This window comes from Myotis nattereri (assembly GCF_964212035.1).
Source record: "Myotis nattereri genome assembly, chromosome: 2".
NCBI lineage: Eukaryota > Metazoa > Chordata > Mammalia > Chiroptera > Vespertilionidae > Myotis > Myotis nattereri.
In genome coordinates, this window is record NC_138076.1 from 81,945,837 (window position 1) to 81,966,147 (window position 20,311).

The window sequence follows — 20,311 nt, forward strand, 5'->3', positions numbered from 1 at the left end:
GCTTGAAGGAAACCAAGATGGCAGCATAGGCAAACACCAGAAATTGCTGCCTCGCACAACCACTTCAAAACCACAACTAAAAGACAAAACGGACATCATCCAGAACCATAGGAAGGCTGGCTGAGTGGAAATTCTACAACTAGAAGGAAAGAGAAAAGCACACTGACACTCAGAGGAGGTGCGGAAGTAAAGTGCAAAGGTATGGAGGCGCACTCGGAAAGGGCTGGCAACTGAGGACACAGTTGTCCTTTTCAATCGGGAGGGAGTCTCAAGCTCCCGACTACTCTGAACTCCAGTTCCGGGCGAGTCTCTGGGGACCCAGACTCATACGGGGAGAAACTGGACTGTCTGGCAGCGGACAGAACTTGAGGGCGGCTTTCTCTCAGAGGTGCTTGCAGTGATTACCGTGGGACACTGAGACCTGGGGCCACTTAGGGTAGGACTGAGGAGTAGTCGTAGCTGTTTGCTCCGCCCTGTTGATTCCCAGAGACCCCGCCCCACCCAAGCTGTGTACAGAGGCTTTTGCATATGAAAGGCCTGGCCCTTTGCAATCTGAAAATTACCTAACAAACTGCAGCTGGGTCAGAGAGATCCAGAACTTCCAAAAGAAGGCCCAAAGCCCCACAGCAGCTTGCAATGCTTCACAGCTGGGCCTCATCTGGGCACCTCCAAACCCCAAAGAAGAAGAATCTGCAGATCGCTCCATAGCTCCTGCTGGGTAGCCTCAGGCAGAGGCTAAATTAGCACCTCCTTAGATCCAAGAGCCAGTGTACCCAGTGGTCAGAGTGGGACCATCCAGATTACAACTCCTCAGATCCATAAGGGACACACTCAGGGGGCAGACTCAGTGAGCACCAAAGCCCCACTGAAGCAAGTCTTGCCCCAGAAGGGTGTCTCCAGCACAGAAGTTCTCCCACTATAGACACAGCTGATTCTCACAGCCAGTTGGCTTGGAGGTCAATTCCTCCCAGTGATACCTACAACAATCAAGGCTTAACTACAACAAGACTGTGCACAAAGCCCACAAAGGGGTGCACCAAGAGTGTCCACCTCAGGTGATTGGGGAGGCTGAGCCACTGGGCCCTATAGGACACCTAGCACAGAAAGCCACTCTATCCATACAAGAAAGCATAAAAAATGAGGAGACAAAGAAACAGGTCACAAATGACAGAAATGGAGGAAAGCAAACTACTGATTATATAGTTCAAAACCACACTTATAAGGTTTTTCAAGAATTTTCTAGAAACCACTAACAAATTTAGTAAGACCCTCAATAAGTCTAATGAGACCATCAATAAATTTAGTGAGACCCTCAAGAAATCTAGTGAGACCCTGGAGGTTATAAAAAAGGACCAACTAGAAATTAAGTATACTCTGACTGAAATAAAGAATATTATACAGAGTTCCAACAGCAGACTAGAGGATCGCAAGAATCAAGTCAAAGATCTGATATACGAAGAAGCAAATATCACCCAACCGGAAAAACAAAAAGAAAAAAGAATCCAAAAATATGAAGGTAGTGTAAGGAGCCTCTGGGAAAACTTCAAGCGCACCAACATCCAAATTATGGGGGTGCCAGAAGAAGAGAGAGAGCAAGATATTGAAAACCTATTTGAAGAAATAATGACAGAAAACTTCCCCTACCAGGTGAAAGAAATAGACTTACAAGTCCAGGAAGCACAGAGAACCCCAAACAAAAGGAATCCAAAGAGGACTACACCAAGACACATCATAATTAAAATGCCAAGAGCAAAAGACAAAGAGAGAATCTTAAAAGCAGCAAGAGAAAAACAGTCAGTTACCTTCAAGGGAGTACCCATACAACTGTCAGCTGATTTCTCAACAGAAACTATGCAGGCCAGAAGGGAGTGGCAAGAAATAGTCAAAGTGATGAAAACCAAGAACCTACAACCAAGATTACTTTACCCAGCAAAGCTATCATTCAGAATTGAAGGTCAGATAAAGAGCTTCACAGATAAGAAAAAGCTAAAGGAGTTCATCACCACCAAACCAGTATTATATGAAATGCTGAAAGTTGTCCTTTAGGAAAAGGAAGAAGAAGACAAAGGTAAAGATACAAATTATGAACAAATACACATCTATCAACAAGTGAATCTAAAAATCAAGTGAATAAATAATCTGATGAACAGAATAAACTGGTGAATTTAATAGAATCAGGGGCAAAGAAAGGGAGCGGACTGACAATTCTTGGGAGGAAAGGGGTATGGGGGGTGCGGGAAGAGACTGAACAAAAATCGTGCACCTATGGCTGAGGACGGGGGGGGGGCGGGTAAGGGCAGGGGGGGGGAGAACCGGGTGGAGGGGAGCTATGGGGAGAAAAAAGAGGAACAACTGTAATAATCTGAACAATAAAGATTTATTTTTTTTAAAAAAGAACATGCTTTATACAAAATAGACAAATTAAGTGTTTTTTATCAATGGGGGCTCAGTCACTTGGCCTGTGACTTTAGGCAAATCATGTAATTTAACCTCTCTAATTTCAGGGTTTTTTTCTGTTGTAAGAATTAATTGAGACAGTGTATTTTTTAATCAATTATGTTAATACTAGAGGTTCAATGCATGAAATTCGTGCAAGGGGCTTGGCCCCCGCCTGCTGTGGCTTCATCCAGAAAGTCGTCCAGAAGGACATCCGGTCTAATTAGTATACTACGCTTTTATTATTATAGATAACACACTAGGGAGACAATGCCATTTTGATGATATTGTTGCCCAAAATACATTTATCTCATTCCAATGAAAACACATCACAAAATTAAGAGATATTCTACAATGTTTAACCACTTTTCCTCAAAAGTGTCAATGTTATGGAAGACAATGAAAGACAGAGGAAATTGTTAGACTAGAAGGAACAGAGAAGAAATAACTAAATTTAGTATGAGATTCCAGATAGGATCCTGGAACAGGAAAAGGATATTAGTATGAAGTGGGTAAAATACTGATAAGATCTCGATTTAATTAATAATATTGTGACTAATGTTAATTTTGTTGTTTTTAATTTAAGAATACTTAAATAGCCCTAACTGGTTTGGCTCAGTGGATAGAGCGTCGGTGTGCAGACCGAGAGGTCCTAGGTTCGATTCCGGTCAAGGGCATGTACCTCGGTTGCGGGCACATCCCCAATAGGAGGTGTGCAGGAGGCAGCTGATCGATGTTTCTCTCTCATCGATGATTCTAGCTCTCTATCCCTCTCCCTTCCTCTCTGTAAAAAAATCAATAAAATATATTAAAAAAAAGAATACTTAAATAACTTCTGCTTCTAAATACTGATTTTTCTCAAATGCTTTCAGCATGTAAATGTATAATAATACCAGTGCACGCACTGATTTCTAAAACTGAAGAAAATAGCACTAGCATAGTGAACTCTTCAACTCTGAAAAGTCCTTCTAGTTCTGACTGAATCAGAAGAGGAACCTTCTTTAGTAAACCTCAGCACCTTATGCCACATTTGGATCACGGCCTCCTATTTTGCTTTATGTGATGGCAATAAAAAACAAAAGAAAACAAAACTTTCCTTTTTCCCTACTAACAACTTCTCATTGTTATCAGGAATATAGAGCTAGGTACATAAGTACTCAAAGAAGACTTGATGAATTGGTTTGGTTTGGTTCCTCTTGCATGCATCCTTATTTTGTCACATTCTTCTCAATATACTTAGGGAAGAAAGGAGAGGTGAGAAAGCACTAAGAAACATAGGCAGATGAGAAAGAAAAGGTTAATTTCTTTTTCCCTGCAGGGCTCTAGCTTCTGCAGGTAATAGAGTTATTCAAAACCAAGTCAGGAACCTTGTATGTCCCCCCCCCCACCACCAAATTATAGGGCTAAGGCATTGCCTAAAACTAGGCTGAAGTAAGGTGCTGCTGGAGGCACACACACCTACCTGTAAGGGTGATGTTGTCATCATCATCATCTATGATTTCTTCTTCGGCAACATCCAGGGAGCTCTCAGTAATCATGTCATTGGGCTCTTCCACACAAGCTAGACCCGCATAACTATTGAGAATATCAGCACCAGGAACATGCTCCACAATTACGGCAGGAAAAATAGCTGGATCACCAAGCTGGGAGAGGTGAGGGGGGAAAGGGATCAACAAAAATTTTCTTTTGTTAAATGTAACCAAAAATTATTTTACACTGAACATCAATTTCGTTTTTACATCATCAACTACTTGTATTTGACCATCCTTCTAGGCTGCTGTGAATATTAAGACCACATAAACTTTCATAATTAATCTTGAGTCTTAACAACCAAGTTTTCACAGGAAAAGTATACTTTTAAACTACATTAAATTTACCATATCATTAATGCATGAGAAGTTGCATACAAATGTCTGATGAAGTAAAATCTCAACAAAGGTTTCTTTGACAGAAAAATATCTGTGAGTTTAAATAAATATTACACTGTCACTTGGCATACAGGCTGTGTTTAACAACCGCTTTTGACTCAAATGGGAAAATGAACTTTCATTTTCTTTCTAGTTATAAGATCTTAAAATTTTAGAACTGAAATGACTTTTGAAGTATAATCTAGTCCAAGTCACCTCATTTTACAGATGAGGAAGCTGACCCAGAGAGGATTTTGAAAAACCTTCTCAAAAATCAGTTGTTTATGCAAAGAATTCAATGTTGAATGTGAAAAAAGTTTTTTGAATGTATTGATATAATGTATACATGAATCATAATGTAATAATGAGGGCTGTCTATAAAAGAATTACTTTTCAAATATAGTAAAAATACTTTGTAACATTTATCAACTCTTTTTATATTGTTCTACCTGTCATTTTGTAATGGTATTATTCATTTGCCACAGTTTCATATTAACATTTCTCTGCAAATCATCATCCTTCAAACCACTGGTATTCAATAAACAACTTATTGATGCAAAAAAGAAAAATCAATTAGTGACAAATCTCATTAAGTTACTATCTCCTTTTTAAAAATAATTTCAGGCTTAAAAAGGTTATAAAAGAATTCCCCTACAAACTTCATCCATATTCCCTAAATTTTAACACTTAATCATATCTATCATTCTCTTTTTATATTATTATTTCTACATCTATATTTTTTATGATTTATTTGAAGGCAGTAGACATTTTGATCCTTTAACTCTAATTCAGAGTATGTTTCCTAAAAACATGAATATTATCTTATATAAAGATAGCACAATGATCAAAATCAGAAAAGTAACAGTGATATAGTAGTATTATTAAATCTACAGGCCTTATGCAAATTTCTGCAATTGTCTTATTAATGTCCTTGTCCTTTTCAAAAAATGAAAAAAAAAAAATTTTTTTGGTTCAGGATCCAATCAATCTAGGCTCATAGGTTTCATCATGTTTATAACAACCTCCCCCTTTTTTTTAATCTTTATTGTTGAAAGTATTATATATGTCCCCTTTTTTCCCTCACCGCCCTCTCTACCTCTAGCCCACCCCCACTACCCCACCCCAGGCCCTCATCACCCCACTGTCTGCATCCATGGGTTAAGCATATATGCGTACAAGGTATGACAACTCTTTTAATCTGGAAAAATTTCTATGCCTTTCATCTAGAGCAGTTCTTCAGTTTTTCTTTCTTTCATGCTCTTGAGACTTTTTAAAAAATGTTTTTATTGATTTCATAGAGGAAAGGAGAGGGAGAAAGAGACAGAAACATCAATGATGAAAGATAATCATGGATCAGCTGCCTCCTGCTTGTCCCCTACTAGGGATAAAGTCCAGAACCCTGGCATGTATTACTGACCTGGAATTGAACCGTGACCTCCTGGTTCATAGGTCAATGTTCAACCACTGAGCCACGCCAGCTGGGTGCTTTTGAGACTTTAAAATGTCCCCCAATTTGGGTTTGTGAGATATTAACTCATGATTACATTCAGTTTGCATTTTTGGCAAGAATGCTGAAGAAGTAATGTTGTGTCCTTTCTGACACATCATACCAGAAGGTTCAAACCAGCTATTTGTCCAATTACTAGTGATATTAACTTTTATCACTTCGTTAGGGTGATTGTCTACCAGGTTTATCCACTATGAAGTTATTATTTTCTCCTTTGTAATTAAGTATCTTAAGGGAAGATAGCTCAAGAGTATGTATGTAACTATCCTGTTTCTTAAACATAGCCCCATAAAGTATTATCTTCTTAAATGTAAGAAAAAGTTACTGCCCATAGATAATTTCAGGTACTTTATTTTCCTTGAGTAAGTCTGTTATATTAAGAATGCTATTTATGGCTTCATTGTAACTAAGCAGCCTCAATTTTTAAAAATGTATATGTTTGTAGCACTGTACACTGAGGTTAACTATTACTTCTATTGTAAAAGTTAATAGCCTAAATTTATTACATGTTTAGTGTAGGTGCTAAACAGATATTATCGGTGCTTCCTTGAATGCTATGCTCTGAAATTTATAGGTAATAACCCTAAAATATATTAGGATCATTTTATTTCAAAATGTTTCTTCCTATTTCAGAAAAGAGGAAGTTAGAAGTAAACTGGCTCTCAAAATCATAAGTTTTAAACAGAAAGTAGCTCAAAGATTACACTGTCTCTCTCTCTCACCCACACACAGTAAAGTATCACATAAAGTGTCCAAAGCATAGTTGATTCTGGCTTTCCCTTTCTCTTTTTTGAGAGTTGAATACTGAACATGCAATACAACCTAGTACGAACAGCATGCGATTGTTAACACACTTCTCTCCTTAAAAGTTCAAGTTAAGCGCCTAGTATTCTAACAAAGCTGAGCCTAGAATTGAGTTAATTTTTACATGACTTCAATTTATACTGAAAAAACCCTATGTACTAGGTAAGAATAGGGCTTACCATTTCCATCTATTGGCAGATTAGAAATTAGGTTAAGAAATTTACCTAGGATCACCCACTAAGTCAGACATACAAAGATGCAATTCACAGGAGCAGTCCTCACCTAAATGAAACCAAAGTATTCCTCCTTACCCAAATCTCGTTGGCCCCTGAAATTTGGGTTAAGTGTTAAGAGTGTGGCTATTACAAGGCATATCTCCAAAATTTTATCCAAATCTACATAGTTTCAAATAACTACAGATATCTGCTACTGTTCTTCCTGGTCCTACTCCACTAGCTATAAGTGAATTGGAGGAATTGATTATCTTCCCGAATTAATAGGTCTCAGGAGCCCCTTGTCACATACCATTATACTCAAAGCCACTTCTCTTCCACTATTACTGTTCCTCCCCAGAGGAAACCACTGTTACCAGTTTTTGTTCCATCACAGAGACAGTCTATAAACAACCATATACTAACTTGTTTTAAATAATCATTTTTCTTTCAGTTTAAATATTTTAATAATTTAAAGCTATTTAAAGAAAAATGTTAAACACACAAAAGTAGAGAGAAAAAAATAGTTTCCTTTGAAACAAAAGCTTAATTAAAACTGAGTCCAGCCCTAGCTGTTTGACTCAGTGGATAGAGTGTTGGCCTGTGGACTCAAGGGTCCTGGGTTCAATTCCGGTCAAGGGCAATGCCCAGGTTGCAGGCTCAGTCCCCAGTAGGGGGCATGCAGGAGGCAGCCGATCAATGGTTCTCTTTCACCATTGATGTTTCTATCTCTCTCTCCCTCTCTAAAATCAATAAAAACATATTTAAAAAAACACAAAACAAAACAAAAAAACTAAGTCCAGCCTTAGCAGGTTTGGCTCAGTGGTCAGAGCATCAGCCCTAGGACTGAAGGGTCGTGGGTTCGATTCTGGTCAAGGGCATGTACCTGGGTTGCAGGCTCAATCCCCAGCCCTGGTTGAGGTGTGTGCAGGAGTCAACCAATCGAGTGTCTGTCTCTCCCCTTTCCTTCCACTCTAAAAAACAATGGAAAGCCTGGCCACTGTGGCTCAGTGGTTGAGCAGTGACCCATGCATGAGTCAAGAGGTTACCAATTTGATTCTGAGTCAGGGCACAAGCCTGGGTTGTGGGCTTGATCCCCAGTAGGGGTTGTGCTGGAGTCAGCTGATCAACTGATGATTCTCTGTCATCATTGATGTTTCTATCTCTCTCTCCCTCTCCCTTCCTCTCTCTCTAAAAATCAATAGACATATTTTTTAAAAAATAGGTAAGTAAACATAAAAATCAATGGAAAGAATATCCTTGGGTGAGGATTAACAACAACAACAAAAAGAATGAATCCACAAGGCCCAGCTGGTGTAGTTCAGTGGTCACGGTTTAATTCCCAATTGGGGCACATGACCGGGTTGCAGGTTCAATTCCCAGTAGGGGCATGTAGGGGGCACTCCACTGATGTTTCTATCTCTCTCTTCCTCTCCCTTCCTCTCTAAAATCAATAAAAACATATATGTTTTTTTAAAAAATGAAAAGGTCACATGGTCCTATGATTTAGAAGGTAGTAATATGTGAAAAACAAAGATTGTGAATCAGGAGACCTAGGGCCTTTTCTCTAATCCTACTGTCATGACCTTATTTCCTCACTTTACGTGAAAGAAGAGCACTAGCTGGTCTTGGAAAGGCACTTCCCAGGTTTTATTTCGTTAAGATGTAAAGGCTTAGATGCTAAGTTTATGTTTAAGTTTCTAACATTACAATAGGAGAGATTATTTTGTCTCTGGACAAAATGGAGAGATGAAAGGAGTAGCATGTACCCTGGACATATAACTGCCTTTGCTATTGCTACTAGCTAACATTTATTAGCACTTAATATATGCCAGGGATTCTGCTTGTTGCTTTACATTGATTATACCACCTTGTTTAACCATCACAAATTCCTATGAGGGAGATACATTGGATTTTCTATTTTATACATGGGAAATAATTTACCACAAGTCATATAGCTAGTAAGTGATAGAATCTTAACTTAAACTGACTCCAGGATCCATTTTCTTTTATATTTCTTAATATAAAATTCACTGTGTTTAAGGCTGACTATAATAATGAGAGAGAACCACTGATCAGTCACCTCCTGCATGACCCAAATTGGACAATCGGAGCCCGCAACCTGGGCATGTGCCCTGACCAGGAATTGAACCATTCATAGGTCGATACTCAATCACTGAGCCACGCCAGGTGGGCAAGTGCGTTTTGTTCTGTTGGAATATACTTGGCTGTTTAGAAAGACAGAATAGGTAAGAAATTGTATTGAGGTATGACTTTCAATATTATTTTTAAAATAATATTGTCCAATCCAAACCCACTATTAACTGTCTTATGGGTATAGCCAGTTCCTCCCAGGTCCCAGGGACTTCCCAGGATCATTCCCAAATTAGCCAAGTATTCTCCTTCTAAGATACCTGGTCCTCTCATGAAAAGCATAAGCCATTCTTTTCTAGTCCACTGAAATAAAGATATATATTCAAAGTTGTTCATCTCTAATTTCTCAAGGGTCCTATTAATTCATATACAAGAAACAGACCTACTCTGAATCTTAGGTAACACACCAACCTTATATACAAAAATAGAGCTGACTCTTGAACATTGAACTGCACAGGTCCACTAGTATGCAGGTCTTGTTCCATAAATAGCCAGCCCCTCCATTTCCCCAGGTTTCACATATATAGGTTCAACCAACTGTGAGTCGAGAATAGTCAAAAACAGTATTTTTTATCTGTGGTTGAGAATCCACTTATGCAGACAGCCGACTTAAGTTATACACAGATTTTCGACCTCACAGGTGGTCGGCGCCCTTAACCCCCATGTTGTTCAAGGGTCAATTGTATGTCTAAGAAACCACTCTCAGATGACTGGAAAGATCTCCTTTCTCTATTACCATAAATGGAAGGAAAATACATACTCTAGAAACTCTAGCTACTGATCTGGGCTCATAATAATAAATGCCTGCCATTTAAACTGATTGATTGCAACTGACTAAAGTCTGAGTCAGGAACCTAAGAACTTCATAACCAAACACTCACATTCTAAAATTCCTTATAGAGAAATGATTCTCTTTGTGCGCCGTCTTGTTGTAGTTAAGCCTTGATTGTTGTAGGTAACACTGGGCGGGATTTGACCTCCAGGCCAACACGAGAAATTATTCTCAACCTCTTAAATGAAGGTATGGTAAGATGTCAAATGCTGAGTTTTCCTAGATTTAAATTTTAAAAATAAAATATTGGGACTTATGTACTAGTTTGCTAGGGTAGCTGTACCAGGTATCACAAAGTATGTTAGGTGGCTTAAATAACAAAAATGTATTGTCTCACAATTTTGTTAGCCATAAGTCTGAAATCAAAGTGTTGGCAAAGTTGGCTCCTTCTAAGGGCTATGAGGGAAGGATCGGTTCTAGTCTTCATTTTCACTTGGTGTTCTCCCTGTATGTGTCTGTGTCCAAATGGGAAATAATATCGAAAAAAATGCTACGCTGTGTCCTATGTATTAGGGCTGTGATGGCTACATCTCGACTGAACATGTACAGACTTTTTTCCTTTCCCCCTAAACAATACAGTATTACTATTTACCTAACATTTACATTGTATTAACTATTACAAGTAATCTTGAGATTACTTAAAGCGTTCAGGAGGATATGTGTAGGTTATATGCAAATATTATGCACTTTTATATAGAAGCTTCAACATCCTTGGATTTTGGTATCTGGGGGTGGAAGAGGGAGCCTGGAACCAATTCCTAGTGGATACTGAGGGATAACTATATTTCTAAATTGAGATTAGACATTATTCTTCAAGTTTCTGTGCTGAAGACCATACCAAGCCTTATTCACCCACCTTGTTTTTTTCTACATCATTTCAACCAGACCCCCTTTCCAAGATTTATTAAAAAAAATTTTTTCAGAAAAAAAAATTTCAGGAAGGTCAAAGCTATTCATAAAATGGCCACATTCCTAATACTTAGCAATAAAGTCGGTTATCTCCTTGTAAGACATGAGTTAACACCTTGTGTTAAGTCATCACTGATGCTCTAACAAAAATAGTGCATTTTATTGGGTTAGCTACTTAAAAAAAATTATTCTCCAAACCTCTCCTCATTAAAAACATCATTTAAGCATCTTCTCTCCATTATCTTTTTTACTTGAATCTGGGAACCTCAGTAAACTCCACCAGTGGTTATCAACCTTGACATATACTTGTAAACATCTCAAACTATCAATACCTGACCCTAATTTGGATCAAATACATCAGAATATTTAGGGGTATTTGTTACTGGGCCTGGTATTAAAGCTTTCAGATCTCAGGAGCTGACCCTTGAACACTGGTTTGAACTGAACAGGTTCACTTATATGCGGGTCTTACTTAATAAATAGTCTTAGGAAGACATTGTTTTGAAATGATTTCCTTCATCTTTGATTTAAAAAATAAAAATACAAAACCAAAACCCAATACCTTATTCTATCAGGACACAATCTGACAATATCTAACATGGAGCAAATTCACTAAAAATACACATTGTGAAAATAGAATGTAATAGTAAGTGCTCAGACTCTAAAGTCAGAATGACTTTCAAATAGGCCCGAATGCACATGCATGCCCTGGGTGTTTGAACCCAGGTGAAATCAATGTGCATGCAGGGTTCAGAACCACTGTTTTAAAGAATTACAAGATTCAGGGAGAAACCAAGATGGCTGCATAGGTAAACACCGGAGTTTGCTGCCTTGAATAACCACTTCAAAAATACAACTAAAACATGGAACAGACATCATCCAGAACCACAGGAAGGCTGGCAGAGTGGAAATTCTACAACTAGAAGGAAAGAGAAAAGGATACCGAGACTCAGTGGAGGCGCAGTGCGGAAGTAAAATACTAAGGTGCGGAGGTGCATGCAGAGCGGGCTGGCAGCTGAGGGCACAGTTGTCGTTTTCAATCAGGAGGGAGTCTCAGGCTCTGAGCTCCAGTTCCAGGCGAGTCTCTGGGGACCCAGACTCATACGGGAGAAGCGGGACTGTCTGCCATCGGTTGGAACTCGAGGGCCACTTTCTCTCAGAGGGGCTTGCAGCGATTACCAGGACACTGAGAAGCAGAGCCTCTGAGAGCAGCCATAACTTCTAGCCCCGCCCTGTTTATCCTGTGGGACCCACCCCGCCCAAGCCCTGCAGGGAGGCTTTTGCTGGATAGCCTCATGCAGAGGCTAGATTAGCACCTCCCTAGAGATCCAGGAGCCAATGTACCCAGAGGTCAGAGTGGGACCATCCAGTTTGCAGCTCCGTGGAACCATAAAGGACACACTCAGGGGGCAGACTCAGTGAGCACCAAAGCCCCATTGAAGCAAGTCTGGCCCCGGAGGGGTGTCTCTAGCACAGAAGTTCTCCCACTGCAGACACAGCTGATTCTCACAGCCAATTGGCCTGGAGGTCAATTCCTCCCAGTGATACCAACAACAATCAAGGCTTAACTACAACAAGACTGTTCACAAAGACCACAAGGGGGTGCACCAAGAGTGTCCTCCTCAGGTAATTGGGGAGGCTGAACCACTGGGCCCTAGAGGACACTCAGCACAGAAAACCACTTTATCAACACAGGGAAGCATAAAAAATGCAGAGACAAAGAAAAAGGACACAAATGACAGAAATAGAGGAAAGCAAACTACTGGATATAGCGTTCAAAACCACACTTTTAAGGTTTTTCAAGAATTTTCTAGAAACTGCCGATAAACTTAATGAGACCTACAAGAAATCTAATGAGACCCTTGAGGTTGTGATAAAGGACCAACTAGAAATTAAGCATACACCGACTGAAATAAAGAATATTATACAGAGTTCCAACAGCAGACTAGAGGATCACAAGAATCAAGTCAACGATTTGAAATACAAAGAAGCAAAAAACACCCAACTGGAAAAGCAAAATGAAAAAAGAATCCAAAAATACGAAGATAGTGTAAGGAGCCTCTGGGACAGCTTCAAGAGTACCAACATCCAAATTATAGGGGTGCCAGAAGAAGAGAGAGAGCAAGATATTGAAAACCTATTTGAAGAAATAATGACAGAAAACTTTCCCTACCTGGTCTAAGAAATAGACTTACAAGTCCAGGAAGCACAGAGAACCCCAAACAAAAGGAATCCAAAGAGGACCACACCAAGACACATCATAATTAAAATGTCAAGAGCAAAAGACAAAGAAAGAATCTTAAAAGCAGCAAGAGAAAGAAACTCAGTTACCTACAAGGAAATACCCATACAACTGTTAGCTGATTTCTCAACAGAAACTTTGCAGGCCAGATGGGAGTGGCAAGAAATATTCAAAGTGATCAATGCCAAGAACCTACAACCAAGATTACTTTACCCAGCAAAGCTATCATTCAGAATTGAAGGTCAGATAAGGAGCTTCACAGATAAGAAAAAGCTAAAGGAGTTCATCACCACCAAACCAGTATTATATGAAATGCTGAAAGGTATCCTTTAAGAAGAGGAAGAAGAAGAAAAAGGTAAAGATACAAATTATGAACAACAAATACACATCTATCAACAAGTGAATCTGAAAATCTAGTGAATAATCTGATGAACAGAATGAATTGGTGATTATAATAGAATCAGGGGCATAGAAAGGGAGTGGACTGACTATTCTTGGGGGGGAAAGGGGTGAGGGGGATGGGGGAAGAGACTGGACAAAAATCGTGCACCTATGGATGAGGACAGTGGGTGGGGAGTGAAGGAGGAGGGTGGGGTGGGAACTGGGTGGAGGGGAGTTATGGGGGGAAAAAAGGAACAAATGTAATAATCTGAACAATAAAGATTTAAATAATCAAAAAAAAAGAATTACAAGATTCAAAACTATATTCTTTAAATTGAGTCAACCCTATTTATGCAAATGTCTGAGACACTAGTAATAAAAAAAACAACCAAACAAAAAAACCACACACAAAGTTATTATATTACTAGAGGCCTGGTGCAGGAATTTGTGCACGGGTAGGGTTCCTCGGCCTGGCCTGAAATTGGGGCTGATTGGGGCTGTCTCGCCCAGTTCCAGCTGGGGTCAATTAGGGCTGGCAGCGGGGGGTGGGGGTGGGGGGTGGGGAGGATTGCGGGAGGTTGGCTGTGGGAGCACATTGACCACCAGGGGGCAGCTTCTGTGTCGAGCGTGTGCCCCCTGATGGTCAGTACGCACCATAGCGACCCATCCACCAGTCATTAGGTCGACCCGTCATAACGGTTGCTTAGACTTTTATATATATAGATGAGATCTCTTGCTGTTTGGCACTTAAAGATTATTTTTCCAGTTGATTTTGAAATAGAACCAAAGTAAGTTACAAATGATGGGTGGGAATAGAAACACTTTTGGGAATTAAAATCTATCAAAGATCAGTTTTCAAAGCATCAATTTCTATAAGCAAATTAAACTGTGTGATAAACTGACTTTCAATTGTTTTATAACTATTGAAGGTCTTAACAGCTCCAGAAAGAAAAATAAACATACCAGCTTTCCTTAGGATGAGTTGAAAGGTAAATTTTTTTCTTTTAATCCTCACCTGAGGATATGTTTATTGGTTTTAGAGAGAGGGGAAAGGAGAGAGAATAATTGATCGGTTATCTCCTATACGCCTCCTGACTGTGGATCAAACACACAACATAGGTATGTACGCTACCTGGGAATCAAACCCACAACGGTTCGGAGTATGGGATGATACTCCAACCAACCACGTCACACTGGCCAGGGCAAAAGCTATATTTTAACAAATTTTTTTTAGCAATAATAAAAATCAAACTAAGTTTTAGCAGGAGAGAGAGAGACAGGTCCCCAAATTTCAACATTGTTCACTATACAGCTGCCATGTGGTGTGGTTGATGACAGTTGTGGCAATACCATCAAGTTAAAATGAGAAGGAAAGTGACCAATTTGTAAACAGGACAATATGTTATTATCCTAACTAGGCTTGCTTGCTTCCTCAACATACCATTTTCCAAGACCTTAAGTAGATGTGTAAGAAACTATGGGCCGTTTTCCCAAATCTATTAAATCATTTATTCAATAGGTTTTTGGATATAAAAGCAAAAGTACTTTCAAATAACTTTATCTCCAAGCTTCTCTAACAGGGCTCAATCTGGCATGCAGTTGTGAAACACCCTGCCAAGGTCCTCTATGAAATAGCTTAAGGTGAAATAGCTATCAAATGTTTTCCTGAAAGAAAAGGAGGTTAAATACAATCTAAATTCCCTAGTGTAGATATTACTTCTTTAATATAGGTGCAAAATAAGCACACTTTCAAGTAGTTTTTACCATGTTTTACCTCAAGAAAAGGCAATACCAAAAGTGGCCTGGAGGCCTTACTTGTCCCATAATTTTCAATAGCTGTCCCCATTCTAAGGTCGACCAATAAACATGCAAGCTAAACAGTGCACCTGCTATGTAAACATATTTCTGAAATGAATTCTTGTGCCCTCTCTTCCAATCAGAATGCTGCCCCAAAGCCTCATTCTAGGGCACTGCTTTGAAATGACTTCCTTCATTTTTAATTTAAAAAACAAAAATACAAAAACCCAATACCGTACTCTATCAGGACACAATCTGACTATATTTACCATGGAGCAAATCCACTAAAAATACACATTGTGAAAATAGAATTAACAGTAAGTGCTCAGACTCTAAAGTCACAATGACCTTCAAATAGGCCCGAACGCACATGTATGACCTGGGTGTTTGAACTCAGGCGAATTATTCAGCCTCTCCAAGCTTCAGTTTCCATGTCTACCTAAAATAAGAGCAATACTATATTCTAGAGCTGGTGTAAGGCTTAAATAACATGTGAATTTATCATTTTTGTACTGTATGGCATATACAAAGCATTCAATAAAATATTTTGATAATCAAAGTCCTTAATATTTGATTTATAGAAATAAACACTTAGAATTTGGCTTACTACTTATATGCAGATATCATCACATAGTATGTACATCTTAAATAGCATCATAAGTAAATTACATCTCGATAAAAGTGGGGGAGGCTTGGCTTACTACACTCTTACAATGACAAGCACGATTTGTTTTTTGTTTTGGCTTATTTTTAAGTTCTTTTTAAATTTTCGTATTAAGTTATTACATATGTGTCCTTATCCCCACATTACCTGCCATCCCCCCTTGTTTTGTTTTGAATGAGAATAGTCTTTTCAGAAAGCTAGTGAACAACACCATCTGCTCTAAGCAACAACCATTTAGCTTCAACCAAAAAGCAAAAGCTGGATACCTATGCATATTTACTTTGTGCAAATTTATCAAACTGCACACTTATGATTTATACATATTTTTGTATTTATACTATACGTCAATAAAAAGTTTAAAAAGCAGATATCCATCTAATGGGAGAAAAAGAACTTCAAAATATCTTCAATTCACTATTCTGTAGTTCTTTCTGCTCTGAGCATTGTTCTGGGACAGAAGTGAAAGCAGAAAGTTGAGGGGATGAGACCGGGACCAGATCAAATACTGTGATGGAATTCCTTCATTCACTCATATAAACCATAATAAAATTTTTAAAAATATCTAGATACAGATAATATAGGTATATATACATACACAAAATTAGTGTGATTGGTAAAAAAAAAAATCGAAATTAAAATGCTTTAATCAAGTTCCCATGATATATTTTTAAAATTATTATTAAAAATAGATTAATATGTGAACATATTTATATCACAAGGATTATTACAACATTTTTGTCCCTTCTCCATATAGTTCCCCTCCACAAACTGTAACCAATTTCCAATATACATTTTAAATGATTTCAGGAATTGATGTATTACATAAAACAAGCCAGGATTGTGCAACAGATCTCCAAGATTCAGCATAAAGTTTTTATGAGAATTCACCTCACACCTGTCAGACTAGCAACCATTAATAAATCAACAAACAAGTGTTGATGAGGATGTGAAGACAAGGGAACCCTTATGCACTGTTGGTGGGAATGCAAACTGGTGCAGCCACTGCAGAACGCAGAAAAGTTAAAATACCTCAAAAAGTTAAAAATAAAACTGCCACATGACCCAGCAATTTCACTTCTGGGAATACATCCGAGTAAACCTAAAACACATATTCAGAAGAATATATAACCCGGGTTTCCATAATGTAGTGGTTATCACATTCGCCTAACAAAAGAATATATACATCCCAATGGTCACTGCAACATCTACACTAATAAAAGACAAAGATGCTAATTGACCATACCTTTACTACGCCCAAGCCACGCCGACCAGCCAACTAGAGCGACTATATGCAAATTAACCCAACCAAGATGGCGGCCGGCAGCCACGGAGCTGGAGCAAGCTGGAGGCTTGGTTGCCCTGGTGATGGAGGAAGCCAAGCTTCCTGCCTGCCCTGACCGGCTGTGGCCTCCGCAAAAAGCAACAAAGTTTCAATTATAGAAGCTAAATAAATCACAGATACCTGCTTCCAGCCAGCCTCCACTGGGAGCTTGATTGGCTGGGGGCTGTGACCAACCTGCAAACAGCCATCAGCCCTTCACTCAGAAAGGCCACACCCTCATGGAGTGAGGATTCCCACTGGGGGGCTTGGCCAGCCTGCAAACAGCCATCAGCCTCTCACCCAGACTGGCCAGGGACCCCAGCAGGAACCTCCGCCCTGAAGGGGGTGTGGCCAGCCTGAAAACAGCCCTCAGCCCCTCACCCAGGCTGGCCAGGCACCCCAGCGGAGACCCCCACTCTGAAGGGGGTGTGGCCAGTCTGAAAACGGTCCTCAGCCCCTCATCCAGGCTGGCAAGGCACCCCAGCAGGACCCAAACCCTGATCCAGGACACCCTTTAGGGCAAACCAGCCAGCCCCCACCCATGCACCAAGCCTCTATCCTATATAATGAAAGGGTAATATGCAAATTGACCCTAACAGCAGAGCGACTGGGAATCACTGGTCACTGTGACACACACTGACCACCAGGGGGCACACACTCCATGCAGGAGCTGCCCCCTGATGGTCAGTGCGCTCCCACAGGGTGAGCTCTGCTCAGCCACAAGCCAGGCTGATGGATGCCAGTACAGCGGTGGTGGTGGGAGCCTCTCCCGCCTCCTCAGCAGCACTAAGGTTGTCCGACTGCAGCTAGGCCTGGTCCCCGCTGGCAAGTGGACATCCCCCGAGGGCTCCTGGGTTGCCAGAGGTATGTCTGACTGCCAGCTTAGGCCCAATCCCTCAGCGAGCAGGCCAAAGCCAGCAGGTGGTCATCCTCCGAGGGGTCCCAGACTGCAAGAGGGCACAGGCCAGGCTGAGGGACCATCCTGAGTGCACAAATTTTTGTGCACTGGGCCTATACTCCTATCTAATAAAGAGGGAATATGCTAATATTCCCTCATGCTGTCCCAAAGATGGCTGTGCCCACAGGCAATAAGGAGAATATGCTAATTACTGCCCCACCCTCAAAGATGGCAGCACCCACAGCCAATAAGGAGGGAATATGCTAATTGACTGCCATGTGCTCAAAGATGGCAGCGCCCACAGCCACAAGATGGCCAGCAGGGGAGGGCAGTTGTGGGAGATCAGTCCAGCAGGGAAGGGTATTTGGGGGCTATTGGGCTGGCAAGGGAGGGCAGTCTGGGATGACCAGGTTGGCAGGGGAAGGCAGTTGGGGGGCGATCAGGCCGGCAGGAGAGAGCAATAGAGCCGGCAGGGGAGCAGTTAGACATCCATCAGGCTGGCAGGGGAGTGGTTAGGGGGTGATCAGGCTGGCGGGCAGAAGCGGTTAGGGGCAATCAAGCAGGCGAGCTGTTCGGAGCCAGCCGTCCCAGATTGTGAGGGGGATCCCAGATTGGAGAAGGTGCAGGCTGGGCTGAGGGACACCCCTCCCCCACGCAGTGCAAACCTCAGAGGTCCGGTGCATGAAATTTGTGCACGGGGTTGGGGGGTGTCCCTCAGCCTAGCCTGCACCCTCTTGCAGTCCCAGACTGTTCGAGGGATGTCCGCCTGCCCGCTTAGGCCCACTCCCACGCCTGCCGTGATCCCGGCCTCTGGCTGAGCGGTGCTCCCCCTGTGACAGTGCACTGACCACCGGGGGCAGCTCCTGCATTGAGTGTCTACCCCCTGGGGGTCAGTTTGCATCACAGCAAACAGTCGTTCTGCTGTTCAGTCGATTTGCATATTAGGGTTTTATTATATAGGGTAGCCAAGATATAAAAGCAGCCCAAGTGCCCATCAGTAGATGAGTGGATTGAAAAAAAAGCTGTGGTTCATTTACACAATGGACTACTACCTGGCTACAAAAAAAGAAGGAAATCTTACCCTTTGTGACAGCCTGGATGGACCTGGAGAATATTATGCTAAGTGAAATAAACTAGTCAGAGAAAGATAAGTACTATAATATTTCACTCATATGTGGAATCTAATGAATAAAATAAACTAACAAATAGAAAAAGACTCATAAAGAACAAACAGACAACTGTCACAGGGCAGGGGACTGCCGGGCTAGGTGAAAAAGATGAAGGGATTAAGCAAAAAGATAAAGGGGGTGGCGGTAGGTAGAAGAGGGTAAAGGGGGAATAAATAGTGATGGAAGGAGACTTGACTTGGTGTGGTGAACATGCAATACGATATATAGATGATGTATTATAGAAGTACATACTTGAAACCTATAGAATTTTATAGGTTTATAGAATGTTATTATTAGTGAATTTTCTATTACTAGTGCATTTTCATTTTCAGCAAAATACCAAATATTAATCGCTACCATTCCAAAATTTTAAAAAATACTTTAATGCAGTACCTCAAATAACATATCAAATCCTCACACAGTTCATCATCTCTTAATAAAAATATAAACGGACAAAACAAGTACTTTCAAGAGAATGAGGGAATAAACAGCTAATAAAACAAATTATCCACTAATATACTCTAAAAGAATGTTATTATATTAGAATTAGAACCCATATAACTTTAGTAAATAAGTATTTTGAACAATAACCTGAAATCCCTTGTAACCCTGCCCTAGGATTCTATTACAGAATTCTATCATAGTTCTTCTACTTAGCAGTAAATGAGATAATATTCTACAAAAGAAAATGGAAAGAAGACTTCTGGTCAAGATGGCAGAAAATGTAGTACTTGCAGCTTCCCACAACCACATCAAAATTAACTATAGAACAGTCATCATTCAGAACTGCCTGAAATCTAGCTGAACAGAAGTCCTACAACTAAGGATATAAAGAAGCAACATCATACTGGTAGGAGGGGCAGAGATGCACAATTGGCTGGTCTCAAACCCATACGTCTGGTTAAAAATTGGGAGGGATATCTTGGCTGCAGAGGTCACCCCTGAGGAGCAAGGAGTCTCAGCCCCACATCAGCCATCCCAGTCCAGGGATCCAGTACCAGGAAGAGGAGTCACCATAACTTCTGGCTGAAAAAACCAGCAAAGAATGTGATGGCGTGAGACAGAGGGGTGCTGGAGT

The 20,311-nt window shown here is 40.5% G+C and overlaps 1 protein-coding gene across 1 annotated transcript in view; it reads right to left on the reverse strand.

The window, feature by feature from the left end:
- The window catches only part of ELF1 (E74 like ETS transcription factor 1), a 125,354-nt gene that overhangs the window by 34,672 nt on the left and 70,371 nt on the right, over positions 1-20,311 (reverse strand). Inside the window, exon 3 of the mRNA XM_081082536.1 lies at positions 3,899-4,079. Within this exon, the coding sequence (XP_080938662.1) occupies positions 3,899-4,079 (181 nt within the window). The remainder of the gene's footprint in view (positions 1-3,898; positions 4,080-20,311) is intronic.